This window comes from Gouania willdenowi, chromosome 22, assembly GCF_900634775.1.
Source record: "Gouania willdenowi chromosome 22, fGouWil2.1, whole genome shotgun sequence".
NCBI classification, from domain to species: Eukaryota; Metazoa; Chordata; class Actinopteri; order Blenniiformes; family Gobiesocidae; genus Gouania; species Gouania willdenowi.
Window position 1 is genome coordinate 7,477,650 of NC_041065.1, and position 12,016 is coordinate 7,489,665.

Consider the following 12,016-nt stretch of genomic DNA (forward strand, 5'->3'; position numbering starts at 1 on the left):
AACACACCACCACCCGGAGGGTGGGACCACCACTTCCACCCTCCGGAGCTATTGCACCACATACACATAGGCTGGATGGGGTGGGCGCACTGGGGGTTGGGGCGGGGTTGCTTGGCGCTCCGGGGTGGTGCTCTTTGCTGGGGGGCGGCTCTAGCTGTTCCGGGGGTTGAGGTCGGTATCGGCCACTTGGTAGGTCTGTCCTGCTATCTGCGGGCTGGCGGGTGGGTGGGTTCTGCGCCTTTGGCTGGGGGCTGCTGCTCAGCGTCGGTTGTGTGCCATTGGGGTCCCTCTCTCCTGTGGTGGCGGCCGCCGGTCGCTCTTGCGCCGAGCGGCATCAAGGAAAGGCGATCTGGCGCGCTCTGAGGTGCCTGGTTGGCGGGCCTGGGGGCCGGCGGGGCGGCTTGCAGCATCCCCTTGGTGCCCTCGGTGACTATGGGCGTGGTTGTCGTCCCTGGGGGCGCTGCTCTCGGTGCTGCTTCCGTTCCGGGTCCTTCTGGCCTGGGGTCTGGACCCTGCTGGCTCTGGGCCCACCGGCGGCCCGTTCCGCGCGGCTCTGGCCGTCTGCTGGGCGGGGGCCTTGGCTCCTCTGCTGGGGTCTCGGGCGGGGGGCTCTCTGGGCCCTTCCCTCGGGGGGTTGGGTGCTTGGGTGTGGGTGGGTGGGGGGGGCTGGATGCTGGCGGGGGGCCTTGGGGTTGGGGGATGCGCTGGGTGCTCGGCTGCTTGGGGCTTCCTCGGATGTGTGTGTGGGGGGCGGTGGCAGCCTCTCGACCTGGGATCTTGGGGGCATCTGGGGGGTTGCTCGGCCGCGGGGGGGTTGCCTGGGGCTCCCTGGCCCCCGCTCTTTCTGCTGGCCTGGCTGCATCTGTGGGCCCAGGGCAGTTCCTGGGTTTGCAGTAGCGTTTTTTTTTTGCACATATACTGGTATACGATGCACTGGCACGCCTTGGGATGTGGGATAAAACTCATACTGGGCTTAACCTTAGACACGTTAATCCCAAATACCTGCTTTAGGTACTACCATTCACTCATTCCCCCTGTTCACAGCCACCACCATTATAGCTAAGCTTCACACTTGTCACCATACTGGCTGGATTACACAACATAATAAGCACAATTTATTCTACAACCTCACATCTCACCCTCACTGCAAAACAGTCTATTCTTCCCCACCTTTTCTATTTCCTGCCTTAAGTCTCTCCTCCTTGCTCCCTTTCCCCTCCCCTTCCCCCTCCCCCTCCACTTAGGTGTAACACTGCTTTCCCTTTTTATATCCTCCCTATAATAAAAGATTTCTTACCCTTCCTTAGGGAGGGCTGGTGATGGTCACAATTAAGCAATAAAATAAATCAATGCTCTTAATTTACAAAATATATTTTCACAAAATACATGTCATCCATGTAGAGGAGGTGATGGTGCCCCCCCCGTTCCTGAGTTGGTATCCATAGCCAGTATATATATATATATATATATGTGGGGTTTTTTTTGGGTTTTTTTTTAAACGCAAGGTGGATCTTCATAATATGACAATTACATTTTACAAATCTTACTTACATGTTATAGGTTTAACATTTCTTCCCTCTTTGACTTACTGTGAGCCTTCCTTCTTAGCTTACCCTCTAATTAAAGTGAAACTGTGAACATTTAGTATTTAAGAAGTGCTTTTCTATCTGGTATTCAGTACCTTTGAAGTAGTTCACAGTTTCAGAAAGGTTGGTGACCCCTGCTCTACAAGCTTTCCCATTTGGCAACATATCTACCTTCATACTGTATTAGTAGGCCACGATGTGTAAAGTTGTCTTTATCAAAAGAATAAATGCTGCTGCTCATAATGAAAGTAGATTGGAAATGTTGGGGACCTATCCTCAAACATTGAGCACCCAAGAAGCTTTTTCTCCGTTTTGCTTCCTTCACACTACAGTAACTTATCTAATGTCTCTCTGTTTCTTCACTCCAGTAGGAGTCGTTCCAATCCTCAGCGGCGGCGTAGGAGCACACTGAGCGGGGGCAGTGGCAGCCTCCCTGTAAACACTGCCAGGTCAAGTCCATCACCTGGTCCAGATGGTCCAGTACGCCTCCACGTGGGTATGCAGGTACTGCTGAGCAGCGCCAATGAGATGGCCGTCATCCGTTACTTGGGCACGGCGGACTTCGCCCCTGGGCTCTGGCTGGGTCTGGAGCTGAGAAGCCCCCGCGGCAGGAACGACGGCTCCGTGGGAGGTCGCCGCTACTTCAGCTGTCGGCCCGGCCATGGCGTGCTGGTCCGTCCCAGTCGCGTCACTTATCGTGGCATCAGCGGCTCATGCTTGGTGAATGAAAAGAGCTGAGAGCGATCCACAAAGGATGGTCCGTTGAAAGAAAAGGGTTTACATTGCACTTATCCTGCTTTATTTCACTACCTGCCAGTGACTGGCAACCACCTGTTCTATTCCATGAGAACTATTCCCAAACCGGATTCGTTTTTGGTCCCTTAGTTTGGGTGACACAAAGCACTTTAAAATAATGGTGTCAGAGGAATAGTTTGGGCAATAGAAGTTGTGTTTTTTGATACATAAAACTGCACTATTTATAACCAGATTGCACTGACAAACATAAGGGATATTAAAACGATTATAGTAATTTTTGCATCAGAAATTAGATTGAGATGATTACATCATAACAAAAGAATTCCAACCTTGAAGTTTATGTTGAAATTATTTAAATTCAGTGGTGGTTGAATGGCAATGAAAAATGCATTAACAGAAGCTGTTTCCTCTCCTGTAGATGCGCCTGTGCCTCAGACTATTATCTAACGCAGATAAATGATGGCATTGTATGTGCCCTATCTTTTACTTATTACTCTGAGGCTTTGATCGCTATATGCCCGGCTACAGTCTGATGACACTCTTCAAGGCAGAGATGGAATTTGGATTGGAAGTTAGATTGCATCAAAAATATAGGGTTCACTTCACAAGAACATTACTTTTATCCAAACTTTATCTGTTCTCAGTAGAACTTGGTTTAGTTATACTGGGTCAGAATAAGGAGTGCAAGTTGGTTTGACTGACTAACTCTCTCATTATCCCCGTTACTTTTCCATGTTTTTATCTTTATTGTAGTAATGTTTTTTTATTTTTTATTTTTTTTTTTTTTTATTAATGGCTAATAAACAAAATGTCATTTTATATATTAAAAAAAAAGGCAGTGGCTATCTGTACGGTTTCGTATCAATATACCGACAGTCTATCCAAACGCACTGCCCCTATTTGGCCAGTTTAGGTCATGTGACTATACCTAACCCTAAAAATTGTTGCAATATTGGGTTATAACCTAACCCTAAGACGCTACGTAATTGTACTTCAGTAACCGTACCAATAGCACCGGGGGTTGTGCGTAGGGCAACCGTACAAATAAACATTTTCAAAAAAAAAAAACACACAAAAAGACTTTTCCCTGGGAGAGTCGCTATTTTGCACAGGATATGACACACGTTCGTTGATTGCTGTTAGCTGTTGCTAGGCAACAGTGTTCCGTTGGTCTACAGTTTCTAAACAATGGCGGAGTGTAAAGCTAATGGTTGCTATAAACAAGTGAAAAACCCACAAAAACATTTATTTTGTGTCTCTCAGCCAAATAACAACACTAAGTCAGACTTATCCAGACTTTGGCTCCATAATATTGTTACTGGATACACACTTAAAACTTTTCCATTCAGACGCAATTCGGGACCGCTTCAAACTGAGCTGCTACGAGAGTGATCTGTGGGCTAAGCTTAATGGCATGAAGCGTTATGTCTGAAATCAGACGCGGTCACCACAGAATTTTCTTCACAGAACATCTCAATGCAGCTTTTAAACGTACTTGTTCGGACTACTGTATGTTTCTGCTTACATGGGCGGGTGTCATGGCACTAACCGCACCCCCACCAGATTGTTCCCTCTTACTTCCTTGTGGCTAAATGTTGAGCTGCATCTTACCGTCCTTGAATCTTTTCACTCAGCTTTCATCACAGTTGCTCACCATGTTCTTGCACTTCTAACACCTAACTACGCAGCCATGGCTCGTTTCTGCTGCTAACATTAGCTCCATTTATTCTGTCCTATGTGTTTCTGCTTACATGGGCGGGTGTCATGGCACTAACCGCACCCCCACCAGATTGTTCCCTCTTACTTCCTTGTGGCTAAATGTTGAGCTGCATCTTACCGTCCTTGAATCTTTTCACTCAGCTTTCATCACAGTTGCTCACCATGTTCTTGCACTTCTAACACCTAACTACGCAGCCATGGCTCGTTTCTGCTGCTAACATTAGCTCCATTTATTCTGTCCTATGTGTCTGTGTCTGTTTTGTAAACAGGCTGACAGATGGCTAACATGAAAGGTTCCAAGAAAGACGGAGTCGATCTTTCTGGAGTTTTATGATCTTCAGAGCTTTACTTATTCCTTTCTTCTTTTTTGTAAAACAATACAAAGGAAAGACAGGAAAACAAATGGTCAAATAAACAGTGCAAAATTAACCGTCATCCATGTCTGTTGCATGTTATCACTACACACACATACACAATGAAAAGGAGTCTGTAGCTCACACAACTGGATTAAACACAATATATATGCTTCAACTTAAAAGTGACAAAAACATATTTTTCTTCCTTAAAAGAGCCAGTTAGCGAGCAACGAAGATGCAGGCAGATTTAGCAGCAAGCTAAACATAAAACATGAGCTAATTTTACACAGCACAGTAATTGCTCACACACAATGTCTGTCACAGGCATCAAACAAATACAGAACTTACAGATGATGCTTTCCAAGACACGATGCAGAAAGAATCAACATGTGAACTAGCATGCACCTGCTGGACTGAACTGCGGAAGCCTCGTGGGAGAAATTCGCCTTCAAAATAAAAGTCCTGCCACACTCCTAATAATGTAACGTCACACTGTCCATGAGGCTAACAAAAAAACTAAATTTCTCACCAATGTAAACAGACCTATTACGCCTCTACCTCCCACAATGCTGCATTTATTTAAAGCGACAGGCAAAAGTACATGTGTCATATCCTGTCCAAAATGGTGGCTCTCCATAGCTTATGCCAAAAGATTTAAAACCATTCTAAAAAGTAACTTTAATGTGTTTTTTTTTTTTTTTTTTTGATAAAAAGTTGCACATATTTTGTTCATTTGTAATACACTACACACATTTTTTGTTATATGTACTTTCATGACAGGCACCCTTTAACGGTTTTGAATAGGTTTTGTTATACTTAAATGTCACTCCTTTTCTTCACACTTGCAACTGTCGTTTGATTGTTGGTCATTGAAACTAGTTCAGGACTGTATTTACAAGAAAGGATGAACAGTGAGGCACAACTATGTGTATAATCACATGAACCATTGCACTCATGTCTTATCTTAGATTGTCCTTTTGTTCCTTTAAAACCTCATAATTTAGTTAAAACTCAGTGTTTCTGCAGAGAATAAATTGACCTAATGTGATATCTCTGTCTTTATGTTTACTCTATTTGGAGGTAGCCTAATTGTAATTGATGCTTAATTAAGGCAACTTGACATGGAAATAATGCAATCGTCCAGAGGCTTTAAGGCTTAAAGTTCGATACGTCTGTGCTACTCAGCAGAGACCGAGCCATTGATTGTGGATGTGAAAACGTACCAGTTTAGTAAAACTCTCATGTACCATCCAATTAGGGCTGGTAGGCCACAACAGAGTCTGGTCTGGCCTTGTTGCATTGATCACTCTGTTCACACCACCCCCCTGTGATTGAAAAGAAATGCTGGTCACAGCCCAAGTTTGCCTCAAATGTCTTCCATGCATGGACAAGTCCAAGTCTCTCACAATGGTCCTGAAGCATTTATATCAACTATTCTCTTCTGAAATGGCTTCTGAAGGCTGCTTCCATCAGGATTTCTGCACTGTTTGTAAGACTTCCACTTTTCAGATCTTATTTACATGACTTTAATGTATCTGCAGAAGAATGTGGGATTTTTTCCAACCTACTAGAACGCAGACAATGTTTGTATTCTGTGTGAGTATTGCTTCTTTAGGCACTTCCTGTTGTGTGCATTTGAATATGTGGGTGTATGGCAGAACATAATAAATATTAATAAGTTGTGAAGGAAATAAACTGTTTTTCTAAGATACTGTAAATAGATATTTTGTGTCTTGACCCTGACTTTTTGTTATTTTTGATTTTCTTTGCCAAGTCTGGAGGGGTTGAATTTGAAAGAGATCTTCACTCGCTTTCAAATTCCACTGGACTTTTCTACATCCATGTGAGAAAGCTGCAGGGAAACCATTGTTGTTCTGCCTGCAGAGGTGTAAAGAGTACTGATATATGCTACTCAAGAAGACGTACTGTTACTTGATTGAAATTGTACTCAAGTTTCTGAGAAATCTGTTTATGTATGAAATTCATTGAAATACCTAACTCGTCTTTTACTAAGGTCTACTGCCGGTGGTCATTCATATACATTAATGTATACAAGTCCCTCCTTCGTCCTATAGACTATTATACAAGTGTAAACGATCGCTGAGTGCACCCAATAGGCTTTGACTTCCTGTTTTTGAGTCTGTCAATCAAAGTGAATGCAGAACTGTGCACGGAAACAAGGCCGTGCATCACAGCAAATATGATTTTGGCTCTTACCTGACCCGTAAACCTATATCAATGCGACCCAATGTGACCTTATTGTGTTCCACGATACGTGTGCAGAAAAGTAGAGACGTGGCTTCTGGTCGATTGGCAGAGGCTGTGGGAGGAAGTCAGGCTGTTTAGGGTGGGACATTGAGACATTTCTCAGAAACTCCGGATATCAGCTGTAAGTACAAGTTACTAGTTACTTTAACATCTCATGTATGAACTTAAAGGTTCAGTGTAACGCTATTTTTCACCCATCCCCATTTGTTCTAAGAACCCCAACAACATAGTATTTCAGGGTCTTTCACCCCCCCCTGCTGTTTCTGGCCAGAAAACCGCACTTGCAACTTTCCTGCCTTCGACCCGGTGACAAGATGTACTTCTTTATGACAGCCCAATACAAACTAATGCTAGATTATGACCAGCCCCGTGGTTGCACATGATTGTCTACAAATTCACTTTTCTCAAACTTATATCATGGTAGAGCCAGCAAAAAAAAGGCAGAGAAGACCTTTGTCCGAGGAACGGAGCAACTCCATGTAGTGACAGCTCAGCAGCGACACACAGCAATCACACACACTGTCGTCGTGGCAACAGGCACGCACACACACTCACAACCCAGCGCTCCATCAGGCAGCACACACAAATATTGTGTGAAACTTGCCTCTATTCAGATGTCAGATTGTCATTGTACAAAATATGCTGTGGGTCTTTAAAAATCAGTCAAAATGCTCTAAAAGGGCTGGCACTGAGTGGGTAGAAATTTTGAAAATGGCTGACACTGTGTTTCTGAGCAGTGCTGCTGCCTGGTGGAATGCACTAGGAACTGTATCCAGCATTTCAATGTCAACAAAGGCAGGCCTACCTCATTCTAATCACCTAATTGTGTTTAGTTCATGGTAGCCAAGTGGGTATTTTAAATTTCTTGTACACCTGTCTTAAAATATATACTGGAGCTTGGTTGGGGGTGGTGGGACGGCTCGTAGCGGGCGCCAGAAAATGTCCATATTTTCAAATCCAAACTTGACAGTCATGCCCAGCATATAAACCCAGTGGCTGCCAAGTTAGAGAAGGATGAGAAACAACAGGGACATCCAAAAGATTAGAGGGCGAAACACTGCTGTCACATCCCTTAGACATACATGGAAGCTCTTTATAATCAGATGTTCGGCATAGAGCAGCACATCAAGAAGGAAGGACATGACTGACACACTCACACTCCCCAATCAAAATGTCTATTACTGAAGTTCACATTCAACAAAGCAATTTATCCAAAGTTTAAATGGCAGCTCTGAACACATCACTCCATTGCTCTTTTGACACTGAGGCCTGTTGCTTTTCCTCTCTATGTGGAGATAAAGCATCCCTCACACTAGGATTTGATCATGTAAATGGACACACTGGTGGCAGTTTGCAAAGAGATCAAGCTAATTAGAAAAGTTGTGGGAAATGCCATGTTTTTATCTCTGTCTGAAAGTCACAGCAAGGGCCAATGCTCTCAAGTTTAATGGCCAAGGAAAAGGAAAAGAGGACACGATGCAATCACTGATGGTTTGTTATGCTCAGATGTATATATTGTTTCTATTCATAATGCAATAACATTAATGTATCTATTTTACATAGCACTGTTTTGGGACTCAAACCGGCTTTACAGAATACAGAAAAATACATATAACAATAACAGTAAAATAAAACACTTTTAGAAAGGTGGGTTATAAATGAGTGCAGGCTATTGTTTTCTTTGACAAATACCCCTCTCCCCCCGAAATAAAAGAAATAATATATAAATATATTACTGAGCTAAATAGCACATGCTATTGTCTCGTGTGTAGCTTCATTAGTTGACTAAACCAAATTAAATAAATAAAAAATTTTTTTAAATTAAACTGGGCTTTAAGCCTTTATTCGTCATGTATATATTTTGAAAATTGTCCTCTGCAATTGAACCCATCCCTGGGGAGCAGCTGTTAGCGCTTAAAGGCAGATTTAAAACAGCTGAAAAATGTCTGAAAATAAATGAATTGCACCTCGACATCATGGAGATATTGGTCATTTGTTTTTGATATTGAATTATTTGCTCGACAAATGAAAAAACAGATTTTTGAAAATGCCGTTTTTCCATTTACTCCAATTGTTCACATGAGAGTGAAATTCAAAATGCTATGAAGAAAAATGAGCAAAGGGTTAAATGACCATTTACACTCTGTATCTGAAAACAGAGCCATAACAGTACATTTGTATTATGTCAACAAAAGAGCTGCTTCAACATTTCATAGATGTGGACAGACAATTACACATTTAAACTTGTTTGTTTTCAAATTCAAAATAAACACTTTCATTTAATCAAATTAAAACCAAGTGTAGGCTGAGGGAACATCAAGTTAACAGATGAGTATCAGACTCTTTCCTCGCCTGAACTTTCTTAATTTAGCAATTTTGCAGCCAAATATTTTACATTAACTTTGCAAAAATTAAGTATTCTAAAAGGACTAATATTTTCCTGATTTTGTTAAACCTTTATTCTCCTTTTGGGGAAACGGTTTTTAAATCAGTAGCTATCATTTGACTCAATGCATAGTCAGCACTGAGCTGTTTGGACTGAAGTCGTGTGTTTTGGTATAAATGGAGTGATTGTGCTTTAGGGTGGACTTCTTTAGGTAGAAAAACAGAAACCTGAAGAAGAGGTTCTCAGCTATGGGCCAAAGTGAGCGCAGAAACTTCTTTCTTCTCTGTTTGTTCTTTCAAACAATTCAACAATGGAGCAGCAACAAGTTGCATAGACTGTAAAAGGAATGGACGTGACGTCCTCTGTCGTTCCCACTCAACATTCTTCAAGCCAAAAATACAGCATTTAGGGGCGCTGCCATCTTGGAAATTTGACGTCATTTGGAGCCAGAGTCTGTGCAGTAGGGTCTGATGGGAGGAGCCCTAGCAGCACGCCCCGCCCATTGAGTGCGATGCCAATCATTGGCTGTCAATCACCTTTTTCAACCTCAAATAACTTATTTAAAATAAACTTCAGAGAAAAATGAGCACTTGAACACAATGTACGGTGATAATAACGAATGATCACAGCAGAGTTTAGGTTTGGAAAAAAATTATGTGACGAGTATTTGAACTTTACAGTTTGACCATCATCCCATCCTTTGTCTTTAAGGAGGTGAGTTTATGACCTATACTGCAGCCAGTCAGCAGGGGGAGCTCTAAAAATAAAAGCTTCACTTCCGCGATGGCTTGACCCGTCCATTCTTTTTCACAGTCCATGGTTTTTTACGCTGTCGCCGGCTCTCCCACAATGCCGTGCGCTCTACGTCATCACTGATACTTCCTGTGTTCACGGCGCTCCTAATCGCTTTAGTCCACGTGAATAATTTGAATTTGCGAGTGAGTGAGTAAAACTGTGTGCTTGACTTTTGACATAAATATTATATCATTAGCGGGGACATGGCTACAGCACTGCAGGGATTATCTATGGGAGCTGTCTCTCACAACCAGAGTTGGGCGGTAACGCGTTACTAAGAAATCAAACCAAAGAAGAGAAAAGCTGGGAACGTCATAATAATGAGCGGTGCCACAGTGTTTATGCCGTGGCGTTCCACGAGTTGTCGACCGCTGATCTACAGCTTTTGTCCAACATGAGCCAAAAACAAACGAATGCAGCAATTATATAGTAATTTATTAATTTTGAAGCTCATTGTACAGCTTTTATTACCCAGAGAGCAATGGTACAATACTTTATAATTACAACATTTACAGGTGCAGTTTAGCTTGTCTTCTTACACCAAATGATGAAGCGGAGCACAGACAGTATGTGATTTAAATGCAGGCACTGCAGACAAAGCAAAGACAGAAACAAAACCAAAAAAAAAAAAAAGAAATAGCATTCAATTGTTGAATGAATCCACAATATGTTCATACCAAAAAAATCACTGCAGGTTGAAAAGATTGACACGGCTGCCAAATATGGTCTAGTTCCCCCTTTCTCTTATTTCTGTATCCAGGTACCCCCTTTGTCCGACTAGAATATTAGAACATTCTAATCAAGATCATTTCTATCATCATTTTGTGTGTTTGTGATGTCATTTTGTGTATTTTGTTGTTGTTTGTCTTTTTTATTATATAGTATAGTTTCTTAAGTCGTTCAGTTATTTTTGTGTATTCTGTAGTGATTTTGTGTATTTTTCTCTCCTTTAGTGCATTTTTGTTGTCGTTCTGTGTGTTGCTGGTAAATGTATTGTTCTGTCTTTAGGCCCTATGCTACAAATCTAGATAATTATATCCTGGATTAATCGCCGTTAGCAGGCTTCAACTAATCAAACAAACGGTCGATAACAACGCGCTAATTTGTGTTTTCAGCCTCGCTATGTGCGCGCTCACATAAAAGGGGTGGAGATTGCAGCGTCTGACCAAACACTACAATGGAGAAAACTGGCAGAACAACCGTCTTCACAATGGAGGAACAGTTTATGGTCTTAAATAATAATAAGGATATTATTTCAAAGATGACAGCGAAAAACAACACTGTTAGTGCTGCACGCTCCAGGAAGGAACGTTGGCAGCGAATCGCCAACTCTGTGAATGAGTAAATGCATGAGATTATTTATGATTTTAATCCGGATGGGATGATAAAAAGAAAAATTGGCGAGGAGACATGCACATCGCAGGCCTAAAACAGCGTGATGGATCAAAAACAGCACATAGAAAAAACAACAAAGATCCACAATTGCAGCAGCCTGTGCAGGACGATAAACGAACAGCGCTCTGATCAGTTTCCTTTACAGAACACACATTTTTCTATTCAAGTATTCAAGTACCTATTTATCACAGACACTGGGATGAGAGCACTTGTTTCACTGTAGCATTTTCCTGCTGATGCCGTCAGCGTATTATAGCGCATGAATTAATGACTTAACACGTCTGCACATACGGAGACACAGGCTTCATCAGCTGACTGTAGATCAGTCCATCAGATATGAATCTATATATTTCCTAAAGGATGTCATTGGTCAAGAGGCGGGGTTTTAGTATTCGCGAAGATCCTAGCCAGAGCAAAACCTGGTGCCGACCAGGTTAGTCGTTCAGCATAAGTTACCATAGTGATTTAGCTCCGTAAGAGATTAGCGAGCTTTGTAGTCCAGCACACACTGATTAAATCCCGGAAGTTAACGTGAGATAATCTAGATTCCTAACATAGGCCCTTAGTGTGTGTATTTGGTGTTATTTTGTTGTGTATTTTTCTCTTATTTTGTGTGTTTTTGACATTGTTTTGTAAGTTGCTGGTAATATTTAGTATGATTATCATTTTAAACTAAAAATATTTATTATAAAACCCCATATTTTTAATGATTTCATTTGTTTATTTTCCCGTCTCTCTCTCTCGAGTACCCCCTG

The 12,016-nt window shown here is 42.1% G+C and overlaps 1 protein-coding gene across 6 annotated transcripts in view; it reads left to right on the forward strand.

Annotated features, from left to right (window-relative positions):
• Positions 1 to 3,086, forward strand: part of LOC114456953 (CAP-Gly domain-containing linker protein 4) — a 78,097-nt gene extending 75,011 nt beyond the window's left edge. For 5 of the 6 annotated variants that reach the window (XM_028439066.1, XM_028439063.1, XM_028439068.1 and 2 more), the window contains one exon: positions 1,955 to 3,086. In XM_028439066.1, coding sequence (XP_028294867.1) covers positions 1,955 to 2,324 — 370 coding nt within the window. In that variant the 3' untranslated portion in view covers positions 2,325 to 3,086. The remainder of the gene's footprint in view (positions 1 to 1,954) is intronic. The other variant, XM_028439067.1, reaches the window with a different exon arrangement.
• The last annotated feature ends 8,930 nt before the right edge of the window (positions 3,087 to 12,016 follow it).